The 25,271-nt window shown below is 48.8% G+C and overlaps 4 protein-coding genes across 9 annotated transcripts; 1 reads left to right on the forward strand and 3 right to left on the reverse strand.

The window, feature by feature from the left end:
- Positions 1-597: 597 nt before the first annotated feature.
- Positions 598-2,705, reverse strand: LOC120947513 (thioredoxin-related transmembrane protein 1-like). Of its 2 annotated transcripts, none has more exons than XM_040362889.2 (3): positions 2,320-2,705; positions 1,752-2,109; positions 598-1,606 (listed from the first exon to the last, which is right to left on the reverse strand). In XM_040362889.2, exons 1-3 carry the CDS (start codon positions 2,466-2,468, stop codon positions 1,061-1,063), a joined length of 1,053 nt encoding a protein of 350 aa, XP_040218823.2. In that variant the 5' UTR covers positions 2,469-2,705; the 3' UTR covers positions 598-1,060. The 2 variants fall into 2 exon arrangements, with proteins under 2 accessions (XP_040218823.2, XP_040218824.2); XM_040362890.2 differs by having other exon boundaries at positions 1,773-2,109; positions 2,320-2,704.
- Positions 2,706-6,017: 3,312 nt separating this feature from the next.
- On the forward strand, positions 6,018-8,417 carry LOC120953533 (uncharacterized protein C2orf42). Its single transcript, XM_040373567.2, has one exon. It carries the CDS (start codon positions 6,561-6,563, stop codon positions 8,415-8,417), a length of 1,857 nt encoding a protein of 618 aa, XP_040229501.2. The 5' UTR covers positions 6,018-6,560.
- A 35-nt stretch (positions 8,418-8,452) lies between these two features.
- LOC120953532 (uncharacterized) lies at positions 8,453-12,909 on the reverse strand. Its single transcript, XM_040373566.2, has 3 exons — positions 12,424-12,909; positions 11,419-12,274; positions 8,453-11,342 (listed from the first exon to the last, which is right to left on the reverse strand). Exons 1-3 carry the CDS (start codon positions 12,670-12,672, stop codon positions 9,082-9,084), a joined length of 3,366 nt encoding a protein of 1,121 aa, XP_040229500.2. The 5' UTR covers positions 12,673-12,909; the 3' UTR covers positions 8,453-9,081.
- A 374-nt stretch (positions 12,910-13,283) lies between these two features.
- Positions 13,284-19,791, reverse strand: LOC120953535 (ras-related protein Rab-7a). Of its 5 annotated transcripts, none has more exons than XM_040373570.2 (5): positions 19,659-19,791; positions 16,559-16,810; positions 16,272-16,490; positions 16,063-16,200; positions 13,284-15,970 (listed from the first exon to the last, which is right to left on the reverse strand). In XM_040373570.2, the coding sequence occupies exons 2-5, from the start codon at positions 16,736-16,738 to the stop codon at positions 15,884-15,886; spliced, it is 624 nt and encodes a 207-aa protein (XP_040229504.1). In that variant the 5' UTR covers positions 16,739-16,810; positions 19,659-19,791; the 3' UTR covers positions 13,284-15,883. The 5 variants fall into 5 exon arrangements, with proteins under 5 accessions (XP_040229504.1, XP_040229507.1, XP_040229506.1 ...); XM_040373573.2 differs by having other exon boundaries at positions 16,559-16,806; positions 19,659-19,774; XM_040373572.2 differs by having other exon boundaries at positions 19,600-19,746.
- Positions 19,792-25,271: the final 5,480 nt, after the last annotated feature.

Genomic DNA, 25,271 nt, shown 5'->3' on the forward strand with positions numbered 1-25,271 from the left:
AATTCGGTTCGGATTTCTGTTTGCAACACACCTCGATGACAACATACGATATATTATCTATCCGGCTTATCAAAACGTCTAATCAGCTACAGAGTTCCAACGCATTTCTCTCTTTTGGTTTCTCTTATCACTAGCGATTCGTGACTTTATTTCGAAAAAACAATCTCGTGATGATTTTTAAGTTACATTTTCTTTCGTGCGCTTTTCGTGACTCATGCTGTTTCAGCTCTCCCAGGTTGGGTTGGGGGCTGAAAGGTTAACGACCGCTCGTGGTGTAGACCATTTGCTTTAATAATGAAGAATTCACTGATCACATTAAAGAAATAAAGCAACTAATTGAAAAGTTCATAAGAAAAACTGCTGAATGTCGCAAAAAAACAAGGACTTTTGCCAACATTGCTCACTATCTGAACACGAATCGTGACGGGGTTAAATGTATGAGATTTTCACCTGTTTCTTCTTCATTCGTTGAATCCTCGTGGCAAATAGTCTGCCGAGCATTTTCAGTGGCTTTTCACGTTTTCCTTTAGATAAGCTAAACGCAAAAATACAAAGACTACCGAAAAACGTAGAACAAAAAGGCGGCGGAGCTTATCGTTACCGTTAAGTAGAAACAACTATATTAAATGTACACCGAACACTTACGTTACAAGCAAACATCGTAAACGGGGCAAAAAAGAGCGAGAGCAAAAAAAAGGATGCTATTAACGAATGTAGAAAGTATTGGAAAGTATTATTAAAGATAGAAAAAGGTGCAAAATTAAATGCAATTAACGTTTACACAAACACGCTCTCCTCGCTCTTCCCCCTTGTTTCTGTGTGCCAGCCAAATCGAATGAGAGGAGCGTTTGCTTGCGCTGCACAGTTGTGAACAGAAACACACAAGTGCAAACCAGATTTGCCTTAACATATAGCAAAACATACCATCCATTCCGTCCGCTGAGCGAGCTGCAATGAATCTTTTCTGTTTAGATGGAAGAATGGAAAGGAAATTCCATTCTCATCTCAATATATACCGCTCGTCAACCGGTACTTTCTTCCTCAATTAAGAAATCCCCTTTTAGTCAGCCTTTCTTGGCTTACGTTTCCTTACGTCCGGACTGGTGGTGGTCTTTTCCTTCTTCTCCTCCACCACCGGTTCTGCCGGCTGCTCGGCGGCGGGTTTTTTCTCCTCCGGCTTCTTCTTCTCGGCGGCGGCTGCCGGCGGCTGTTGTTGCTCATCGTCCGAATCATCACTGCCGGAGTACTTTTCGCCCTCGGAAGTTTCCTTCTCCTCCGCCTCACCAACTTCTTCGTCCTCTTCTACGTCCTCCTCCTCTTCCTCCTCCTCGTCGTACTCGCCATCATCGTCGGCGGTTCGCTTTTCCTCGTCCTCATCCACCAGCTCGTCGCCGCGCAGCTCTTCCGGTACCTTTTCCGCCCGCACCTTCTGCTTGTGCTCGGAGAAGCTTTGCCGCTGGCCCGACTTTGGCGGGAACAGGCAGTCGATGATGCAGACCAGTATCAGCCCGAAGATCGCACCGAGCAGCACCGTGCCGATGCCGAACAGTGTGTACGAGCCCCAGACGGGCAGACCATACTCCTTCAGCAGCATCGTGTTCAGTTCCTGTAACAGAGAAGGCGAGAAGGAGGACGTTCACAAACACACAGAGGAACAGGGTAAGATAAATGAAAAAAGGGCGAGGGAAATTCATGCAGAGCGTTCACACAAAAATCGAGGAAAGTATTGGCCCCACTCCACGGACACTTACCCGCCAGCGGGTTCTACTTACTTTCAGGAAGTGTGAAAGCTTGAAGAACAGCGACACGAGCGACATTTGGATCGAGTCCGGGTTGCGCCAGGCCGACACCTGTTCGAGCGATTCCCACTTCTTTTCCTCGATGAACGACATGAACGAGTTCATGTCGCGCGGTCCCTTGTATTGCCGGAACTCCCCATTAATTACGTGGAAAATCGTGGGCAGCGCGGTGACGAAGAATCTGCCACTCAGGCCGGGCGATGACGTCACGTCCACCTTTGCCGTCTTGATGTTCAAATCGTCCGACCACGTCGAAAGGTCGTCCCAGATCGGGGCCAGGCTTTTGCACGCCGGACACCATGGTGCGTAGCTGTGCGGCGGGAATGAGAGGGAGAGAGAGTGTGTGAGGGGAAAGAATGCAACGATTACCAGATGGGGTGAATAACTTCAAGTATGCGCATCTGCTACGTAGCTGCCGCCCCAGACACATACACACGCACCACGCGGGGAGTCTGCGATGCGATTTGCGGCGGTGCGTCAACACGCGGAAAGGAGGGGGTTGCTGGCGGGGGATACTTACAACTCGACCAACCACTCGTCGGTCAGCATTCGGTCCCAGTTCGATTCATCCAGCTCAATGACCTGCGACTTGGAACCTGGGTGCGACTGTACCAGGTGCACGCCAAGGCCACACAGCACTGCCGCCACTAGGGCCGCACGGAACATCATTTTAGCGTCGTAGAAACGATTGCACACGGTGCGCTTGCACTGCTAGTCCTTGCGAAGCACCTTTCCGGGGTGTATTTCCGACGGCAAAACCGGCGGCCGGGCGATAAAACGGAAAGAAAAACAAAAGCGAGGCGTTGCGGCGTGTAATTTTTGGTCCGGTTGTGGCGTTTTTCTTTTTTTCTTTCAATGCTTCTTCTTGCCGTTGCAGACGTCAGATTCCCGAGAACGACAGCTATTGTTCCAGAGTTCGTTGTTCTGGATTCGAACAACGGTCAGGGTTGGCTCAACGCATCATTTGAAAACTGCTTGTTTTGACAGTTGCATAATTTAGACGGTTTTGCAAAGTTTTTATTATATTTTGAGGAAATTCGAAGGTAAGAAATATGTTAAGCTGTATAAAAATATCATTTTTACTTTTAATAACAGCGCAGATTTACAAAATCATGACGCGTTTCCGAACCCCATGTGCCAACCCGTTTCGAAATTCATCTTCGAAATTCGTATCAACTGTCATCGCGCTTTGACAGGCCAACCCGCAGTGCAAGTGACAGCGATTTGCGAGGGCGCGCGAGGGCTCGCACGCCATACAAGTTCACTGCTCCAGAGCCCTCGCATTAAAGAGCTTGCGAGCCTTGGAAGTGTCATATGAGCGAGACAGCTGTATGTCAAGGGTATGGCTATCTCTTTCTGGCAAGAAAAAAGCTCCGAAATGCAACGGTGTTGGTGGACAAAATTTAAATGGCCAAAAATTTTGACCACACACACTCTCTCTCCCGGTGCCTTCCCCTGTCTTCTCTTCCTTCAGGCCCCTTCCTCTTATTTTCGCGCGCCGCTCGCTTGTGTGCGATAGCTCATCAGCTGGTACTGGTATATGGTAGGGTTGTAGTTGTATCTTGAATTGGCGATTGGTACATATATATATAGTGTATTTGGTTTTACCTGTGACCTTGACGATGCGAGAGCCGATCAATTCTGGTGTTGAAGCAATATTTGTGCTATACTGGTGGTTGCCGTTCCGTGCCGTTTCTGATGTGGCCATTTGATCGCCATGTCGATCAACGGTTATGAAGCCAATTTCAAACGAGCGAAAGTGAAGGAATAATTCCGTACCGGAAATTTGATTTTTTATCAAGTGTGATACTCCAATGGTGATCTCAACCCGATGTAAGCTGGTTTTAACGGCCGTATGAGATAATGTATTCATGTGTTAAAAAATGTCGCAATTATTTTCTATCCTGATTTTCTCGAAAATTGACCCACAATTCAATACGATTTGACTATTTTCATTGATTCCTCATACAACGCATGGAAAGAGGTAAACTGGCTTCGCCAATTCATTCATCTCCGCTCTCAACCATTCATCACCCGAACCACCCACAATCTCATCATTCCATCCACATGCAACGACATTTCCCTCTTTTTTAACAGCAAAGGTCTCAACCGAAGCTTCTACAGACTGCTGCTTTCCATTTTCCTGTTTCTTCTTCTTCTATTTGCCGTATCCATCTACCTGGTCATGCCAGCCAATGCTAGCTTTTGTGTCTTTTTAGTACCACACATCCGGCTGGCCAGTCCTTACTACGAGGGGACCGTCTATATGAGGCTTGAACCTATGACGGGCATGACATTATCATCCTCATCCAGTGGCGGATCTAACGGTAGGTGGACTAGGCGGTCGCCTGGGGCCCCGCCGATTAAGAGGCCCCGTAGATCGCCATTCTATAGTATGCCGTATGGACAGAGTACCAGCGACAAGGGCCCCCGGAAGGATGGACGTTGGGGCCCCGAGGCTGGCGAATCAATTTTAGAGCCTGTGACTGATGATCGTAGGGCCCCCCGACGGCGTTCAAACTCTCAACAGCCAGTTTAATGCCGCTAACACCCTCCCCCCCATCCTCCCGGACCACCATTTACCATTTACAGGGGGCCTCAACTCGTCTTACCGCCAAGGGCCACCGATACCCTTAATCCGCCACTGTATGTATCCTGACCACTCTGACCACTCTCGGTTCCGTGTCAAGATCCTCATTGAGGACATCACACGCTGACAGCACCTTTTTCAACGGTGAGCCCTCAGGATTGGGCCGTAATCTGTGCACATCAATTTGAACGTGTAAGCAACCGATAATAAAACGATAGAAATGGACTCTCTTACCCGCAGGTACCCATCTTCTACCATCTGTTACACATGCTTTGACACACCATGAACAGCTTCCTTTTGTATGTCTTTGCGAACGACTATGGGCTGGATCGTTCAGTACCAGGGGTATGACATGGCCTAGCCATCGCGGACAGGCGAGTATGGTGCGCTACAAGCTACCAGATCCACCAGGTTAAACCAATGTAATCGAAATGCAGTCCGCAAAAAATCCAGACAACATCAGCTAGTGAACGTGCATACAAACCTTCTAACAAACTAAATATATGTCATCATCTTTATTCCCCCTTTCAAAATGCGTAGTGATTTATGAGAATATAATCTAGATTTATTTATCTTAAATGATGTGTAAAAGCCGCACATACGAGTGGAGGCCCTAATCAGTCACATAAATGTAGGTTTGGTTGAAGCGTTTAGCAGGTAAATGATAGAGAAGGTTTGAGTAGCAATTTTACTTGCGAGTGGAGGGTGGGTTCCATTTTTGGGGCCCCTCAAGACCACGGGGCCCTACATGGCCGCTTAGTTTGCTTAGCGCTTATTTTGCCCCTTCACACACACGCACATGTCAAAAGACTTAACTTAAAATTAGGCATATCGATTTATGCCCTAAAGCGCACTTAAAATTAAACTTTACTCGTTAACATCAAGTTTGTTCAATAAACTCAATAACACTATTCACGTGATGTCGTGATGTTTGTCGCCTTTCCAGGGTTATCCAGTGGCATGTTGGTGCCGCCAGCGAGCGGCCGTCGATGAAATCGATACACCTGAGGGAATATAAAACATTTGTTTTAGAGAGAAGATAAAACAACATATCTAGATGTAGCGATAGTGCATCTAGAAGGAACTTACTTGTGGGATTTTTTCTCCTGCCAGGAAATTTGACCGCAATCAGTAGTGCGGTCGGTTCAGTCCTGTTGCTGCTGCAGCTATTGTGAGGCAGAGGATAATGATCCGAAGGGTTGTATTTCTGTCCCGAACGTTGTGAACGAGCGCTCTACACCGTCTGACGGCGCAATCGGGGCACCCGGTGCCGGCTAGGCCTCTAGCGTGTTGTGCTGGTAGAGCCCGACTCGTCGCCGTACAGCTTCCGGAGGATCCTCTTGAACGGTTCCTCGTAACCCCACGTTCCACGGATAGAGGAAAATTGGCTGCAAAAAAGGAATAAACACCACGATTAGCATCCTAGTCGCTAGCTTCGCCAAACAATCTTCTTCTTCTTTCGTGGCCCACTTACAACTTACCGAATCATACACAATCATACACAGCGCACAGTCGCAAACACCTGAGGCAGGCCCATATCATTTCTGCATTATATCTGCAAGTTAAAAGAGGCCATAGTCTATTAAAATAATGTTTCTTTATCACTATAATCGCTGGATAACACTTACCGGCTGTCTTGTGCTGTGTTGTTCATCACACCACTTTCCTACGCCGGTACATGCACGTAACGCTTCCGACGGAGCCAGCACACATTGGGCAGGACTTCTACCACTTTCTTTTGCTAAAATGGCACTTACTTACGTAAAATTAAGACCTTAATTATTAAAAAACTTACCAAAATTGATCAGCCAACAACACTGTTTACGTTTTTTTTACACACACAACCTGACTTCTACGGTGACAGCAGCCGCATAGCACCAACACAACGAAAGGTGTCAGGCGAGACGTCAGACGATCTTAGGCGAGGGGTAGGAAGGAGATCGGTGGTGAGGGACGTGAAAGCTCAGCTCGACAGAATCGCTATAGGAGGAAGCGAGGCAACTAGATTAGACTAGAGAAATTAGAGCGAGAGGTACCTCACCAACCCTCGCATTGTTTGCCGGGAAATCTATTCTAAACAAACCATGTAAACAAACATCCAGACGTCCGGAAGTAAATTTAAAATCGTCGCAGTTTGGCGTATATCTACACAAATTTCTTTCCCTTTAAAGATGTCTCTAACATTTGACCATCGGGCGAATATGCGCGGCATAAGGAAATGTCCCCAGTGTGGAACGTTCAACGGGCATCGTGCTACGAAATGTAAAAATCGATCCTGCCAGCAAAAGCTAAAGGAAACGCCGAGTACTTCCGCTAAAAGCAGCCCTTCATCCACTCACTTTGCGGTACAGTTGGACCATTCCAACGGCCATCTGTACAGTGTTGGCCTTGCCGATGGGACGAGACACATTGTCCAGTGCTGTAAAGATGCGGATGGCACAATCACTTCCCTGTCTCACCTCGATGGTCGCAAAATTGCTCATCAGGATAGGATTAAGCAGCTCATTTTGGGCTGTAAAGTAACAGCCGAAGCCTTACCGTTGCTAAAAGGAGCGATCGATTCACTGAGCGTGTCGGAAGATGTGAAGCTTTCTCTGTGGGAAAAACAAACCCAACCCGCTGCACCCTCATTGGTGCAGCGTGTGGTAAATGATTTGTTTGCCGTTGGACGTGCCCAAACGGTGTACGGAGTGCATCATGTAACGGCACTGAAAAAGAACCAAAAATATTCCCACTTTCACTGTGATTGTTGCAAGTCGTCCGAGGGACAGCAAACGACCCCGCCGGTATGCTGGCACGTGGCGGCCGTTGCAGCCGGATTGCTGAGCGCACCGGCCAAGCATGGATGGGCGAGCCTGTTGCAACAATTTATCGCCAAAACGATAAACCCTCAACAATGTCCGAGCGTGCTGGATGTGCGGGAGGATAAGCCGCCCCTGTCCTACGAGTTCCTGCTCGAGCAGGACCATGGACCGATGCAGTCGATGCTGGACTCGACGATAATGGAATTTTTGAACGAGCAGCAGGACCACGGTACCGACCCAGGGCTCGGCAGCATCTTCGCCGGGGGCGATGAAATCCTCGAGCTGCTGGACTGTCAGATCGAGCTGATGGACGAGCTGGATCCGACGGATCGGATCGACTTTTGCCCTTCGTACATCGAGTGTGCACCAGAGGAGGAATCGGAGGAGAGGCGAGAGGAGCTGCCGGGAAAGGCGGTACAAATTACGACCAAAAAGGCGGCCCTCAAGCGGTGCGCCCGGATGGACGGGGCGAAGCTAACACGGGGCAGTTACAGCGCCCGCAAGCTGATGAAGGTGCTCGAATCGAACGGCGTCATCTTCAATCGGCTGCGGCGTGCGGCAAAGGGGGACCACCTCGAGGGCGCCTCCATTCCCCCCTACGAAGCAACCGCCTGCAGTTTGTCCTTTACCCGTTGGCTTGGGTCGGTGATTGAGCAGCTCAACTCGAGCATCGATTACGCCGCGGACGGCCGACCGGATGTGCAAACGTTTCGCATCCAGGAGGATTTCTTCCGCTGCCTGCGTGCCCGCTTTTCCACTGGCCATGGTTTGCGGCAACCCGAACCGGTAGAGGGGGAAGCCCGACAGAGCGGCAACAATCACCCTCAGGTGTACAGGTTTACTCACCACCAAACGCTGCGGCACACGTTTCGCACGGATGAGATGGAGCTTTGCTTCGAAAAAAGCTTCCACCGGAGCGCGGACGGTCGTTACACTGCTGCCGCGGACGATTTGGCCGACGAGCAGGATGATTCCTCGTCTGGAGAAGGTGCGGGTGCTTCGAGCCGGACAATAGCTATTCGGCCGCAACGGTACAGCACGTACATTAAGCTGGGCCGCTACAAGCACGAGCAGGATCCGGAGCGCGTGTACCACTTTACGATCGAATGGATTGGTGGCGTTCTGCCGCGCAGTGGGTTCGGTGATTTGCGCATTTCGTTCGAGTATGGGCATCGGATAAACAACCGGTACGTTCCGCCTCCTCCGGTAGGTAGTAAAGAGTAACGGTTTTTTTTGCTGATTTTTCCATAACATTCAAATAGAGTGAAGGAAGGTGTATTATTCATTGTGATAGTTTTTGTTCGTAATTACACGCACGTGTCCTTCCAATGTTGCGAGGACTCGATTTTTTTTTCTGGGGGATAACAAACAAACAACGCATACGCTACTAGATGACCGCCCGGGCGTTCATTGATAGGAGAGGGTAAGATATTTGAGAGAGTGAGAGAAAAAATGTAAAAAGGCAGTCTGTTATTTTGTCTGCTTTCAATTGAAATAATAACACAAGTAAAAGTTATTTATAAAACAAACTAACTTGGCAAAGAAATAAAGAACAAACAAAAGAAGGTAGGAAAAAGTCGGAATGTTTACAAAATCCCCCGTTTTGTACTCAACGTGATGCCTGATGTTAAGAACGATTACTGGGATGGCAGTGTACTTTGCTGTTACACAAGGAGTAAAGAACTATAAAATAGAGCCGGAGGAGGGCAAGTGACCAAACTAAAGCTAGCGTACGTTTAACGTTTTCAACCGGCAAACTATGCCTATGCGCGTATACAGGGCGATAAGGGAGGGAAGGGGCACGATGGCAGCGACCACCGAAGCTTCGATCACAGTACAAAAGAAAACGGGTGATGACGGTGAGAGAGAGAGAGAGACAAACCAAGGTTTAAAGCTCCGCGTTCGGCTGCACCCGGTACAGGATGGTCTCGGTAAGTAGCCGTCGCCATTCGTCCCGATAGCAGGACCGGTTGGCCGCCCGGTACAGCTTGCACTTTGCCGCCCCGCTAATGTCCGAGTAGAGGAAGTAGTAGGTCGAGGCGACCAGCAGCTCCTGGTTGTAGTTTTTCAGCGACCACTCGAACACGTTCAGCACGCAGTCATCGTTCAGCAGCGTCTTGATGATGTTCATCACCGGTTTCTCCACCGTCGGCAGCAGGTACTTCTGCGCCAGGCTGAGCGCGTCCAGGCTGGCCTCGATCACCTTCGGCGGCGGCGCCATCCCGGTCAGCTTGTTGAGCGTTTGCAGCCGCACGAGGTAGAAAAAGTACCGCAGCCCATCGGCACTGATCGGTTCGTGCAGGTGCACCTCGTTGTTTTTCGACTCGATGAAGTGATCCGCCTCGAACATGCGGCGAAACACTTCGCTGCCCTCGACCAGCAGCGCTTTGCTGACCAGCACCGCTTCCGGCGCCGCTGTCGGGCTGCTGCGCACGCGGAACGTTACCTTCTCGTCCACGCTGGTGGCCGACTCGTCGCAGATCGTGACCGTGTTGTCGAACTCTTTCTCCTCCAGCTTCTCGCTCGGCGTGCCGGTGTCCTCCTCCTCGCCCACGATCGACAGGTTTTGTGCCAGCCGCGTTATAGCGCTGCAGGCAATGCCATTTAACCTGTGCTGCTGCTGCTGCTGCTGCTGCTGCCCGTTGGTACCTTCGTCCAGTATAAAGTCCATCACCATCTCGAGCACCTTCATGTCGAACAGCAGCTTGTGCAGCAGGCGCGTATCGCGCACCACAAACAGCACGATGATCGCGACGCGCAGCTTCAGGTCGCGCTCGCCCGTCCGCAGGATGTGCGCAATCTCGCCCTGCCCGTACCCGGTCTCGCCGACCGAACCGAACAGCGCCATCAGATCGTTGCAGGCCGTGCGCATCTCGTCGCAGCTCCAGCACCGCGCACCGTGCGCCGGGTACGGCGTTTTCATCTCGTGCAGCCGAAACACAAAGTCCTGCTTCAGCAGCGGCAGAAAGTGGTTCACGTGCTTCAGTATGTTGGCGAGCGTTTGGAACGCGCGGCCACGCGGCTTCTTCGCGTGCTTGCATATTTTCAGCAGCGTTTCGAGCGTGTCCGCCTGCACGAACTCCATCGCGGGGAACGACTTCGAGACGGACCAGAGCAGCGTGAGCGTCGGCTGCATCGGGTACCGTTCGAACGTTTTGGCCGTGGCGATTTCGAGCTCGATCTTGAACATTTCATTATCATCGATGCAGTCCTCCGCGTGGTGGCTGGTGGTAGTTTTCGTCGCCTTCAATCCCGTGCTGTCGTCCTCCAGCTCTTCGGCCGCATCCAGCCACTTGGCGTTCGAGCTGTCCTCGATGAGGTACGCGACCATGTCGAAATCGTTCGTCTCTTCCGCACCGTCCACCACGGGGTCAGCTTCCTCTTCCTCCTCCGCTTGTTCGTTTTGCTCCCTTGCCTCGCTGGCAGCCATTTGTTCACCCGTTGGCTCGCCACTGCCCCCACTCGACTCATCCTCCTGCTCGTGATCGCTGCACACGGGCGAGTAAACTTCCGTGTCGTCCTCGAACGCTTCATCTTCCGGCAGGCGCGGCGGGCTAGATCCAACGCTCGTGGAAGGACTTCGCACGGTTCCGTAGCTGGTGCTCGCATACCCACTGCTGCCACTGTCGGGCGATTCCGGTGCTGAGCAGTACGGATCCAGCTTCGATTGCTTCGCTGCCGTGTGATGTGGTTGCTGCAGCAGCAACAGCTGCTGCTGCTGCTGCTGTTGCTGCTTCTGATGGTACCCATTTCCCGACTTGTAGTGGAACAGCAAATCACTGCGACGCATTTTGCCCGCCTTGGCGAAGGTCGCACGGCGCTTGCTGAACACGCTCGCGTGCGAGACCCGCTCGCTTTCCTCCTCGTCGTGGCGTATGTGTGCGACCTCCCTGTCCTCGATGATACCGTTCAGGATGCGCACGAGAAAGCTCACCAGCCCGTTGCTGAGCAGTATCTCGTTGCTCAAACTGTCGAACCGGTACTGGTAGAGGGCGTACAGTATCATCGCCTGCTCGCGCTTTTCGTGCGACTGCTTGGCGATCTTCATGAACGACTGCAGTGCGCCGCTGCGCCGGATGTGCCCCCGGTTGCAGGCTTCCTTCGTGAGCAGACACATCATGTTGATGCAGTACCGCTTCTCCGACTCATCTGCAAATGGGAGGTAAAGGAAAGCACTAATTGTACTAAATCCAAAGCGTTTACAGCTCAGCTTCCTCTCACTTACCCAGATTCGCGTACATGATCAGATCGGCGGCCATTTTGATCACACCACACTCCGTCAGCCGATCGATTGCGTCCGGATTGGCGGCCAGGTTCGAGACCACCTTCAGCGACAGTGCCCGGAACGGGCTCGTCTCGCCGCACAGGTACACGAGACAGTGCAGCCCGGCCCCGGCCTCCCCGTAGATCTCCTCAATGACCTGCTGCACGACCGTGGTCGTGATCATCTGCAAGCACTTGAGCGCACTCTCGAACAGCTTGCCCGTTTCGTCCGACTCGGGCAGCCGGAAGTCGGGCCGATCCTTCCAGCGATAGTTCTGTATCACCTGGTACCCGACGATATCGCACAGCTGGCTGTGCTCCATGTTGCGCACGATGTTGTTGAACTTTTCCTTCGTCACCATCCGGTCCGGGGCGTGCCAGTGCTTCAGGACGACCTTCTCCTCGTCGTGGTTGCAGCTGCTGCTGCTGCTGCCACCGCTGCTGCTCCCGGTGGGCGAGAGCTTTATGTCCGGCGCCGGGGGCGATTCCGTTTCCGAATCGATCTGTGCATAGCGCACCAGCAGGTACGCAATTTTTCCGATGCAACCCTGCTCCATCAGCGTGGTGCGGAGCGACTTTTCACGCCACAGCTGCCGAATGGCACGGATCACCATTATCAGCACCGCCTTGTTGTCCGACTCGTTCAGGATGGTGCTGAGCGCGTACGCCGTGTTCCCATTGTCCCGGGCAATCTTGTAGCTGATGGGTTCGTGCTGGGCCAAATTGCCCAGCAGCCGGCAGCCCCGGCACTGGATGCTCGGGTTCGGAATGTTGGAAATGATCGATATCAACGGTTTCAGTATTCCGCATTCGAACGCCTGACACATGGAAGTAACGGATCGATCAGTATAAACGCACCCACTTTTTCACATGCACCCTCTCTGCTGGCGCACCACCGCTTTCCTCCCCCGTGCAATGCACAATCGAAAACATGAAATAAAATCTCCATTTTCACGCGAAAGCTTACCTGCTTGCAGCATTCCTTCTTGGTGCAGCAGTTTCCCAGTATGCTCAGCACCACCTCGATCACCTTTTCGTACGGTTTGCTGAGCAGCTCGACCAGCACGTTGATGCCGTCCTGGGCCGTGAACAGCTTGATTCCCCCATCGCTCGTCACAAAGTTCGCCCGAATCGCGACCAAATTGCGGTAGATTGCGCCCTTGTCGTTCGACTTTCGTACGTTGCTCAGCAAGCTGGCCAGTTTGGCTTCCTCCATCGCGGCAGTGGCACCGGGTTGGTCGGCGAAACCATGAAATAAAACGATTATTTGCACGCACCGTCGATGTGTTCGCGACTTTTTTTTCTCCAAAACGTCACCGACCCAGGCGACAAACGCGTACGGGCGCACGAAGAGGGCGCCCCTTAATAGCGCGAGCGCTGTCAGTGCTTGTTAAGAGGCGCTTGAAGAGGCGTTGCAGGCTTTGTATTGGTGCTCACCGTGCAGGGCAGGGGGTTTGAATCAGTTTTAATTGTTTTAGCAAAGCAAATTAAATAAAAAAAAGCTAGTAAAAGATGCTGAATACGAAACAAAGCATTGTTCTTTGTCAATAATGCTCACTACGATTAAGATTGCGATATGAAATCCTCAAGTCAAGGAAGTTTCTCTTACTCTTCTTCTTCTATTTGGCGTAACGCCCTTCGCGGACATGTCGGCTTACAAACAAATACAGACTTTCAAGGCTTAATTCATTACCACGCAACCGGATTGCTACGGAGGGACGGTCTATTTTAGGCTTGAACCCATGCCGGGCTTGTTCTTGAATCGTTCGAGTTGACGACTGTATCACGGGACCGTCTCTTACTCAAATGTACAAAAGATTGACACCATTTTACCATAATCAGTTATCATAAAGGTTTATTGTTTGTTTTGTTCAGCTACACTCTTCCATTGTTTATCGCCCTCCATTAATCATTCTAACGATCACGTTTAGTTCTCATAGCTAAAATGTTACGAATGTGTGTATGTGTTCCGGGTGGTGGAACCGTGCTCGGTATCCGATTTATACACCCTATACCGTCTGTCCGCGCTCTACACCCTCCTCTCCGGCTTCTGCAGCGTAATCAAAATTCTTGCTTCACAATCTGCCGCACATCCTGTTACAAATGTTACGCTAATGCAATTTTGGAACTTACAGCATACCGTTCGTTTATCTAATTGCCGTGGGTGCACTTCGAATTTTGAAAGCATGTGTAGGTTGTGTGGCGTTTCTATTCGCACATTATCGTAATTCCCGCGTCCCGAGCTGTGCAAATATTCAAAGTTATGCAAACACACGGGAAGGACCAGCACTGGGACTGGGGTTGCACTTTCGCGTTGATTTAACTTTAACGAACGAAACAAAGATTTAAACACCGCGCAACAAAATAACGGGCAACACGCGCTAGAAGAGATGGCGAAGCAACTTCTTCAATTCTAACAACCTTGGTTCGTGATGCTGGAAGTGAGGTTGCGAGAAGCAAAAGACGCAACACAGTTGCTCTTTTACCTCCGCTAGATTGTGATAGTACACATACACACGCACACGCACACATATAACATGGAATGAATGGGGAGCACTTGCATCGGATGCACATTCTCTGTTCGCTCTCTATCGTGTGCAGGGAGCAAACAACACCATTTCATTGCCAGTTTCTTTTCCTTTCCAGAGCAAGCCTGTATGCGGGGTGGGGTACGTTGTTTTCAAAGAGGATCGAGGTCGAGAAATTATACTTCCACTAATAATGTAGCTGGGGTTAATAGAGGGGGGGCGGGGGTTTTCTCTATGAGATATAATTTTCATTCTTTACTATATAATGTAATATGTATAATGTTCGATAGAATTATCAATTACGGCATTACTATTTCTACACCTTTTTCCTCCCCCATTCTTCCGTGTTCGTTCCCTTGCACCACATCACACTCGCTGCTGCTGCGTCGTCGTCGTCGTCTGTCTGCGCACGACTTACTGGGGATCCGCAAAGGGATCCACATCGGGTTCGTCGTCTAACGTTTCCTGGAGTGAGGTTAGCCGCTCCGTTCTTCACATTCCGTCCTTCTTTCATCCTGTTGCCGACACGCCATCTGTCTATGGGGATGGTATCGTAGTTTCGTGCTGGAGCGGTTCGATTTCTACGTGTACACGGCGTCGTCGTCGTGTGCAGCGATCTCATGCATAATTTAGCTAGCTTGTAACAATGCCTTTGCCAAATCACCAGACGGCAGTTTGGTGACACACTTCTTTAACATCCATTTACCAGGGCGGGGGAAATATACACAACACGCTAAAAATACACACGCACATAGAACACTTATCGCCCGATGCTTCTTTGCTGCCACGTGGAGCGCGTCTAAGAAAGCGAAGCTAGATCGACCATTGGGGGTTGGGGTTAGGCTGCGTCTACTCTCTCATGTGTGCTGAAGCCCTTCTTTTCGTGGGCAAATTTGCACAACTGATCATTCAGTATGTTTTCATTGTGTGTGTTGATACAAATCCACCCATCATCATTCATGGGAAAAGCTCTTGATACGCCCAACAGCTCGCACAAAAGCTGGAGTTTCTCTTCTTTGCACTTTTGCATCTTTCAAGCTTTCAAGCGTTTGCTGAGGCAAATCTAGTACATGTAGAGTATAACCTTTTTGAATACCGGAGTACGGAAAAGAAAAATGGAACACAATCATCGCGATCACGGTTTGCAATGCTTATTGCGATCTTCGCAGCCTCTCGTCGTAAATATTTCCTTATGTGTGTGTATGTGTTTTTTACCTCTACCATTCTTGCCTATTGCCCTGTATCGAAGATTCGATCATTTGTTTTTTGTTTTTTTTTTTTAAATAGCTAAAATTGCATCTCAAGTCCAAATCCCAGCCAGTAGAGGGCGACACGAAACAAGTGAAAATCGCGAAAATTAATTTGGCGACATGCGGTGCATGCTAATGCTGCACACATACAGCGAAATAGCGCCCGAACCATTATGCTCGCACCCGTTGGGTGAACATAATATTAAGGGGTTGCAGCAGGGGGGGGGATTTGGTTACTTGAGAACCTTCCGCCTTCTGAGAGGATGTGTGTTTGTAAGCTGGAAGAGGATTGTTTTTGTTTGTTTGTTTATGCATGCTCTTCTTTTCATCTCGGAAGAATTGCGTCTATTGCGGTAGTAGCACAACCACTACCACTACCACCGTGCTCCGCTTCGTGCCTATTGCTATTGTTGCTGTCGTCACTGTTGGTGCTGTCGCTATCGTTATCGCTGCTGCTGGTGTGGCTCATGCTGTCGCTACTGGTGCTGCCGTTGCAGCTGCTTATGCTCAAGCTGCTGCTACTGCTGTGGTTGCTGTGATTATTGTGGTTGAGGGCGGCACCGAAAGTGCCACCGTTTGTTTCGTGCAGTGTTGTTGCTGCTGCTATTGGGTCAGAAGGAGGGCGGTCAATTTTACTAGTTCGATAATATTAGCACGAGCAGTTGTCCCCATTTCGTGGCCGGCTGTCCCGTGTGTTCAGTTTGATCTGATCGGGGAAATCGTTGTACAGGTCAACCTGTGGTTGTGATAGAAAAAAAGGGATAAACAAACACAATTTGGTGATGAGTATGAGCAACGATCGGCTGAATTGTGTACAACACCCCGTACCTCCGTTTCTTGGGCTATTGCATTTTTGGCAATGGTTTGGAAAGCTAGATCAACGTTAATGCCCTCCTTGGCGGATGTCTCAAAGTACGGTATGTCGTTCTTCGTCTGGCACCACTGCTGAGCACGCTTTGTCGACACCTACCGGGTGCAGGAAGAAATAGGTAAGATCGTCCTTAACTTTTAAGTTGCACCATGCATTCTTTACTTACAGCTCGGTTTTCCAAATCAATTTTGTTACCCAGCACCACGAACGGGAAGTGGTCCGGATCGCGCGGGCTCGCTTGGATTAAAAACTCATCCCTCCACGATTCGAGATTTTTGAACGTGTTGGGCGCGGTCGTATCGTACACTAGCACACAGCAATCCGCCCCACGGTAGAACGCTACGCCGAGCGATTGGAACCGCTCCTGGCCAGCCGTATCCCAGATCTGGAATGCAAGCGGAATCAGTGGTTAGGGGACAATACAATAGGGGGGATTGTTTCCGACCGCCATACCTGCATCGTTACCACCCGCTCATCGATCACGACCTCCTTCGTGAGGAAGTCGGCCCCGATCGTCGCCTTGTACTGGTTCGAGAAGCGCTTGTTCACGTACTGGTTCATCAGCGACGTCTTGCCCACGCTGCTGTCGCCGAGCACGATCACCTTCAGAAGCGCTTTTTTCCTGGTTGCCATCTTAAAATGCACACCTTTCACTCACTTTCGGCTTACTATTGAGTTGGTACGGTAAGTTTGCACACAGTCTGTCTAAAAAGAAGAACAATGTAGTGGAAAGTATTAACATTAGAGCAAGGTCTCACACGATTGGAGCAGCAGATAAGAGGAGATTATACCGCCAACGCTAAAGCAGCGATTAAATACGACCATTTAAGATAACTTTTGCATCAGCAGAACGCGTTTCGTCGGCTGTAATACAAAGATTTCAAGTATGTCCCATTCAAATCAAGGAAAGGAAACAACCGAATTTCGACCGTCTTCTGTACTGTTCGGTTGCGTAATTTGATAAAGTATCTCATAAAAAGGGAGGAAAAAAAGTCGAACAAAGCGCCTTTTTTGTGTGTGTGTCGCGTTGCGATAGTAGGGTAGTGGTATCAGTAATGAATCATTATTCTTTTTTTTTTCGTCCTATTGTGTATACGATTGGATTTAATCGGTCCCAAAATCCGATGCGTTCATTGAACCACAGGGAGAGCCCGCATTATTATTAGAACCAATACTTTTCACAGCCCCGTCAATGAATGGTGGTCGTGCACTGAAGTAGATTAAGGGAGAAAAAACCACACACACAAAAGTATCAACATCCTGGTAGGCTGGATGATCTTTCGCGGGTGGACATCGTAGACGAACAAACAAACGATAACGTCCGTGGTGGCGCGTGTACTTGGGAATGCAGTTTGCCCGTTTGTTTTACTACACCTCTCCGTGGCTACTTTGTTGCGATGATTTCGTCGTCATGGAGGATTTAGGTGAAGCGGTCGTTTTCCAATCAGCCAGCATGTTTGATGAATCAACCGTCCCTCTTTCTATGGTGTGTATGTGTTCTTTCCTACATTAATTATGATGAGCTGTGCTTGTGTTTGTGTGCATTGTTGCCTATCGCCTCCCCTTCGTGGCTGTGGCGTGTGACACATTGATTCCGTCGGCTGGGTCGGTTGTTATCGCCACTAGAGCTGTGCTGCAAGCGAAACATTCCACCATCATCATCCATTCCATGCTAAATGCGACTGCTTGTTTGCGAATATTTCCTTCTTGTGGTTGTTTGTGCTGAGCTGAGCTGTTGTTAGTCACTTGAAGGCCCTTAATAAACCCCAACAGCACCTAACCTCCACCGCCTCCCTCCCCCTCATCCACATCCAATTCCATAACAAAGAGCGCATGGTGGTGGTGGTGGTGGTCTTGAGGTGCACATATTGAGACATAAAGAACTACGGACCATTGCGTAGCAGCAGCCCTTGGATGAGTTGGGGGTACACCATGCACGCTTTGCACACATACCCTCGCATACACAACAAACAACAGTTGTCTGTGGGGCTGCAGACGGAGCCAGCAAACAAAAAGAAATAACCCCTTCTGCGACGTACTTTGATTTGTGACGATTTCCAATTGGAAACGCAATTGGAATGCACTGCACTTTCTTGTACTACCTATAGGATTTTTTCTTTTTTCTTCGTGTAATACTTATAGGATATTTTCACTGTCGCTAGCTGCCAAGGACCGTAGGCTAGAGATATTCGATATCGATGGTTTTTCCTCCCTCTCTCCTGCTTATTCTTATTATTCTTAGCCCAGGCCAGGCTTTGTTTTCATCGAAACCACCCCACTCGTCATACTCGTTAGTGAGTCACGGGCGAGCCGTTTGTTAGTGTTGTGCGCCTCCGTTCCTTCCAGCAGGTTCCGCGTATTGCAAAAAACACACATGCACACACAATGGGCCAGCAACAGCAGCAGCAGCCATGCAAATGCTGTTTACGAGTGCGTGTGCCTCCTCTTCTGCACTGTGCTTCTTGTGCTTTGACTTCTGAAGGTAGCGGATCTTTACGTCATCAGTAGATTGGGACAGGAAGAGAGATTTTTGCGTTCCTCCAACGCCCTTTCCACAACGAGTTTGTCTCTGGCGCTTAGAACCGAATCATGCGAATGATATGCAACAATGATCACACTACGGCGACACACAAAGCAAAACACACACACACGTCATTTCTTGTTGTCACGGAACCAAAAAAAAAGATTATTTAAACAGAACGCAATAAACCTTTATTGCTCTCTCTCTCACTCCCTATCTATTTCTCTATTGCTCACCAACAAACTCACACACACACGGATACTCAGCACCAACAAAAGTATACGCACACAGTCAGGTACACACAGGTACACGCACTGGTTAGCTGCTTTGGTTGTAAAACTCGCGAAATAAAACAGAACTTCCTTGACCTGAGATGGAACACACATACATACATGCACACATACACACACACACACACACAGTGCGAGGTTACAGTGAGGTTTGGGGCAGGAAAAGTGACCGCACCGTGTCTAAGCTGCTCTTCTAATGCACAGACAAGTGGCGTAGTGACGAACACAACGGAGAAGAAGAAGAAGCAGAAGAAGGAAAAAAACAGGTCATTAGCTATGAGGGAACGACGTAGAAAACCAACACACACACTGCGCTTATCTGCGTCTTTCCGCCCGTCCCAACAGCACCACTGGCGGATGACGGGTGACTGTGTGACGGTGTATGTGTGTGTACGTCATGGACGGAAGAAAGCAGTCGATAGAAAAATGCAATCTCTTTGATTTTCGACTCGGACGCCACCCAAACTGAACCACCCGTGTACGTGGAAAACGCACTCTGTGGGATGTGGCACAGGCCGTCCGCGATAAGTGCGCGTTCAGGGCGTTAAAGGGCATCCTCCAATGGGCCTGAAGAAGACAAATGAGCCCGTGCTGGAATGCCTTTGGCACCACAGCGACGACGAACGAACGAACAACGATGGACGGAAACACAACACACGATTACGGAAGCATGTTTAGCTTACAATTACAACAGCACCACCCTTTTCGCACTACGCGATCAATACGCGCACTGTTTTAATACCTGCAATTTCACGAATTCACTCTGCGGGAGCTCCGAGATTGCTCGTTGTTTGCGTTTTTGTTTTCTGACTAGTTTTTTTTCTGTCCTTCTCTCCTCTGCTGCGTGAAAGACGGATTTCGCTCGAGCATTAAGTCAGCGCCTTAGCAACCGTATGACAGTGCACGCAAACAGCACACACATCGCGCAAGAATGTTTGCTCAATCGATCGGGTAGAGTGGTTTTGAATCGATGTTTTAACCGACATAATTTCGCAAAATCACAAATTATTTAATAAAAAAATAAACAGATATCTAAACTTGATGATTAAGAATAATAAATATCACAAACGGTGAAACATGTAAAGAAATGTAGAATAAATGCGGACGTACCATACAATTGCTAGAGCGCGGTCTAAGCATACAAAATGCGTTTCGCTCTGCACAGTGGGAATCCATTAGTGAATTGATGATTGGTTATTTTTGCTTTCTTTTTAGCTTTTGAAGAGATGTACCTTTACAATATAAAAAATTTGTATGCCAAGGCATTTGAAATAGTTATCGAATTTATTTAATAACATTTTAAACATTTTTGATGATTTTTGCGGTTGTAAGCGTTTAAGCACAAGAGTTGAGTTCTTGACAGAGGCAAATTTCAAAACGGCAGTTGACGGCATTTTCCGTGTTATGTCTTTTTGTAATTCAATTGGTTGAGAGTATTAATGAGAATGATTTAAATAGTTGTTTCTTCTTCTTCTTCTTCTTCTTCTTCTTCTTTTTCTTCTTCTTCTTCTTCTTCTTCTTCTTCTTCTTCTTCTTCTTCTTCTTCTTCTTCTTCTTCTTCTTCTTCTTCTTCTTCTTCTTCTTCATCTTCATCTTCTTCATCTTCTTCTTCTTCTTCTTCTTCTTCTTCTTCCTTTTCTTCTTCTTCTTCTTCTTTTTTGGCATACCACTAATGAGCTTGATTATTAGTGACTTATTACTTTACTTATTACTTATTACTCATTAGGGACGTAGTCAGTATGGAAGGCATAGCCCATTCGGGGCTTCAACCCATCGCGGGGATGCTGTTAGGTCGGGATTCTTTCCTTGATTTTGAAAAAATGTTGCACACAAAAAAAAACCTGCTTTATTCATTTTTACGATAATGTTGTTCTTGAAATTAATATTTTCTATAGTTACTTAATGTTGAAAACCTTAAAAACTGTCCTACCCTTCTCAGCTTTCTTAATCCATTCCACTAAGAGTCAAGCGGATTAATGTAGCTTGACAGTTATACCTCACTGATCGTCAGTTAAAAAGTCATAAATCAAGTCCACAGCACAGGCGTTTTGAGGGGAAACGACTGTAAAGAAATGCAGTGATGCTTACAGCAAAAAAAAAAATATATATATATCCCTATGTATGCTCAGCCTTACTGGATCGATACCCTGTGAGCGGTAGCAGAGCCTTTTGCATCTAATCCTATCTCTGTACAATTGCTCAGTCGAGAAAATCCTACAAAATCTTATTAAATGCTGTAGCAGCAGCAGCATCGAACAGCCACAGCAAAAAGGTGCATGGCTTTCGACGCCTGTCGACCATCCACAATCCACAACCTGCCACCCCGACCAGTCAGTCGGTCGGTCCATTCGGTCGGTCCGCTGTGGGGTGAAAGGATACATTTCTAATCTACTTTTGCTAATTGCATTAAAAATTCGAAGCTGAAGCGTAAAATCGACAAACATTGACAAAAGGTTTGTGCCCGGCAGCCTCCGGGGCATGTAGAAAGGGTGGTAGAAGAAAGGAGTTAAGGAGTGACCTCAACCGTGCGAGAGTACAAAAAAAAAAAAGGATAAGACAATGCGAGGGACATAATCGTGTGCGGGGATCCTCCCACCGGTGCCCTTTTTCGCAGCATGCGGCAGGTCGCGAGAAGATCGAACGACTTCAGCCAGAGCGCACAGAGCACCGTGCCTGAGCGGTAGAGTGCGCGGGTAGGAGCGAGAGCGTTTGGGTTTCATCGTCGCTTTGTAGGTGGATGTAAAACGATTATGATAATTGTACGGAGCCATAATAAAATCATCATAATTGTGGTTTTACGCAGATATGCGAGCTGTGGGCTTTTCCCAGGGATTGATTGCAGAGGATCGTTTGCTTCCGACTGGTAGCGTGTTTATCATACAGCAGGTACCGCCATGCCAATCTTTAGCCCAAAAACCAGAGAGAGATTGAAGAGAGAAAATTTGAAAGAGAAAAAATAGCATCAACTGGAATGTTTTACGACTTCTTGGGAGATGTTTAACATCAGCAATAAATTTCGCATTTTTACACTCATTCCCACCATTTGTTGTAGCAGTACCTCAGCCCGGAGGTTACGATATCAAACCATTCAACGCACAATGGATCTCTTAAAATGGGACATTTTTGGTAAATACCCTCACCGTTTCTGCAACAATTGACAAGACGTACGCATTGAACGCAGCGCAACGGGACGCCCAGAGCGGGGACACCTCATCAGCGTTCCCATAACGCTCGAAAGCCCGCCGGACAGGTTTCCATTACCGCTGCACACGCTGCAACCTGACGGAAAAGTCATTTTACCGCCCGTAACTGACCGGGACTGGCCGATCAGGAGGAGGGAGAGGAGGAAAAAAAAGGTCAATAAGTGGCCGCTTTGTACGGCCTGCACAAGAAGGGACATGCGCAGTGGCAATGCGAAACAATCGCACAGCGCTCATGCTGATGATGATGATGATGAGCCCGGGTGACACGGCTGGACAATTGGATCAACTTTCCCGGATCGGTTTCGGACCCTGTGGCTGCCTGCGTCTACGTCACACTCAAGCGATAATGAGCAAGTAATTAAGTGCGCTATGAATGCGCTTGTCCATCGATACCACTCCGAGTTTGATACTCCCTCCGGCCAAACCGACCGAGACCGTTTGGTACTCGATCGGGATGGAAGCGTTCGATTTCACTCGATCAAGGTGACATTGGTGCCGGAGGGGGAGGAGGGCCCAATTTAGGGCCGCATTGTCTAACGGGAAGTAAGCTGCAGCTACCAACATGAGCACAATCATGTGCTCGCCGTGCACAATATCGACCTTAATTAGGTTAAATAGACTGCACACGGTCCGTTGCCAGGTACGGGGCAGTGTGATTGCAGTAGAATGATGTTGTTCACAAGCTACATAATGAACATGGCCACGTGGACACACACACACACGAGCATTTGAGGAATGATCGATCGATCTGCTTCGTTGGTAGCAGGGCGCACCTAGACGCCAGTGGTGAGGACTGTGAGGCCGTCCGTTGCATGATGCACGGCCGACCCCGAAAAGGACCCCAGATCGGGACCAATCCATCATCTTCGCCAAACGGTGGCTCTACACACAACTCTCACATGCGTTGAAATGTGCGTGTGTGCGTGTGTCGTTAATTAAAACGAGTCCCGAAAACATATCATACCAACTGGAGTGCAGTTTGTCAACGGGGAAAATGGCACCATTGCGCACGGGGCTTTGTGGACGCTTCCGACGTGACGACGGATTGACTGTAACCGAGGGTCTGCGTGGATAAGAAGAACCCTTCTGCAAGGAGATAAAGAAGGACCACGCCACACGGAGAGTGAGTTTTGAGGGGGGGGGGGGGGGGAGGAGGGGGGAGGGAGGGAGAGGGAGCCAAACGCCAAACGAAACACGCCAAACAAAAGGGAATGCGGCAAAGATATGATTATCACTTGTATATTACGTATAATCTAAAATACTTTATAACGTATAATTATGTTATTTGAGCTGGGTTGCACCAACGGCACAGGTCGGAACCGTGCAGTGAGGGTGGCGGGTGGAGGGTGGAGAAGTTCAGGCAGGGAGGTTTTCTGCAAATGCAGCTCTCGGTTTGGCGTTGATCCGGTAGGCACGGTGATACGCGGGACTGAACCGATGGCCAAAAATGCAATTATTCCGATGGCCAGGATACTTCATCATGTGTCAAGATTTAGTTTTTCGGTATAGGAAAGGATTGATGATAAAATTGTTCAGACAAAAATATTTAAAAAAATAAATTTAAAAAACACACAAAACCACTAATTAATTGTATAAAATTGATATAATATCTGTTAAACTAAATTAAATAAAATTAAATAAAAGGAAACTTTCATCATCTTTTATACAACACGATAAGATGGCAAGATATATATAAAAAAAAAAAGATTGCAGGCAAATTTTTGGACAAAAAGCTGTTCAACAGTCCCAAAAAAAAAGGCTAACAATTGTGCTGAAATTCCACAACCTGTTCGTATCCTTTCAGTACACTTGCAATAGTACCAAGCAAAAAAACGCAACCAATCCTTCCCCTCAACACCCCCCAACCAAACCCCCCCCCCCCGCTCTAGACACGAGTTTCCCGGGCACGATTTGTTGGCCACGGCGCTCTCCACCCGCCCCGAGGGCACATTTGCTTTCGTCGAACCACCAGCCAAACTTCCAAGCGGTCCAAGCGGCAAGTGATTTCTGTTGTTGGTTGTTCAATTTTCGAACATTTCGTTCAACAACTGCCACCCTTCCCGCACCTTGTTCTCAACACATCCTCTCTCTCACACAAACACACACACACACACACAGAGCGCATGGGCTAACGAAGGGTGCTTAAGGTTTTTTTTTACTCTCGCACAAATTACAAACAAGTGTGGATAATGAACGAAAATAAGCTCAAATAGTTTCCCTCACATCGCGGAGAGTGCGTACATGTATGTGTGTGTGTGTGTTAGTTTTCGCTCCCTTTTGCGATGCGATTTTTGCGCAAACCTCCGCAAGCATCCTTTTTCGCGCGGCCTAAACGGTGCCGGCCGAGCGGGCAACAGTGCAAAAATCTTTAAAACGGCGTCTCTCTCTCTATCACACACTGAGTGTCGATGATTAGAGATACTTAAAAAAGGGAACACTCCCTTCCCGCTACCTCCCTCGCCTACCGGCACACGGTGTGCGTGTTGGTAATCGTTCTTTGCGTACTTGACGATAATCGGGCATCAGCAAAATGGGATCAGTTTAGGTGTGCTCGAGGCGCAAAAGCAACAAGCACCATCGAACGCAACGGAAAGAGGGAGGGATGGGAGGAGGGGGGGGGGGAGGGACGAAAGCATTCCTGCTGCAAAAAGGCGCAAGTTTTGTAGCCATCCAACCACTCCAGCCCCCCCGTTATGGCCGAGAACTCGCGATGATGCGTGTAAGTGTAAGTGGGGACGCATTTTGCCACGCCACGCAGTTGTCTCCGCAAGTAGTGGTGAAACGATGGATGATTTCTTTACACTACCAAATTGAACCAAAACGGTAGCCCCTTAGGTAGGTCTCGTTCAGTAGGGTCCGGAAAAGGGGGACAGACTGAGCGGGGGATGGGAGAGTGCGTTGTAAAACGATGAAGAAGGCAAAGGGAATTATCAGGCTCGTTTGCTGATGAAATGTGCTTTTAAACGCACAAAATGATGTTCAGCCGAATGGCCGCCAGGGCTCAGGTCCTCTCCGCCCCACCACACACCCCGGGGGAGCAGTGCAGTGCAACTGTCCTGGAGCCGGCTCGCTAAACGAAACGAAGTGAAACGGTGTCGATCGGTACTAATGACTTGGTGGTTTCGTGCTGCATTTGAGCCGTTTTGAGCTGA

This window comes from Anopheles coluzzii, chromosome 2 (genome assembly GCF_943734685.1).
Source record: "Anopheles coluzzii chromosome 2, AcolN3, whole genome shotgun sequence".
Lineage (NCBI taxonomy): Eukaryota > Metazoa > Arthropoda > Insecta > Diptera > Culicidae > Anopheles > Anopheles coluzzii.

Bases quoted from the DNA above. Each gene is read 5' to 3' on its own strand.
- LOC120953532 (XM_040373566.2), bottom strand. From the start codon at position 12,672: ATGGAGGAAGCCAAACTGGCCAGCTTGCTGAGCAACGTACGAAAGTCG. The intron at 12,275-12,423 runs GTAAGCTTTCGC...TCCATGTGTCAG, and splicing joins AGAAGGAATGCTGCAAGCAG to GCGTTCGAATGCGGAATACT. The intron at 11,343-11,418 runs GTAAGTGAGAGG...TCCCATTTGCAG, and splicing joins GATCATGTACGCGAATCTGG to ATGAGTCGGAGAAGCGGTAC.
- LOC120947513 (XM_040362889.2), bottom strand. From the start codon at position 2,468: ATGATGTTCCGTGCGGCCCTAGTGGCGGCAGTGCTGTGTGGCCTTGGC. The intron at 2,110-2,319 runs GTAAGTATCCCC...CCCGCCGCACAG, and splicing joins GACGAGTGGTTGGTCGAGTT to CTACGCACCATGGTGTCCGG. The intron at 1,607-1,751 runs GTAAGTGTCCGT...TCTCTGTTACAG, and splicing joins TAAGTAGAACCCGCTGGCGG to GAACTGAACACGATGCTGCT.
- LOC120953533 (XM_040373567.2), top strand. From the start codon at position 6,561: ATGTCTCTAACATTTGACCATCGGGCGAATATGCGCGGCATAAGGAAA.
- LOC120953535 (XM_040373570.2), bottom strand. From the start codon at position 16,738: ATGGCAACCAGGAAAAAAGCGCTTCTGAAGGTGATCGTGCTCGGCGAC. The intron at 16,201-16,271 runs GTAAGTAAAGAA...TGCACCCGGTAG, and splicing joins TTGATTTGGAAAACCGAGCT to GTGTCGACAAAGCGTGCTCA. The intron at 15,971-16,062 runs GTACGGGGTGTT...TCACAACCACAG, and splicing joins CAATAGCCCAAGAAACGGAG to GTTGACCTGTACAACGATTT.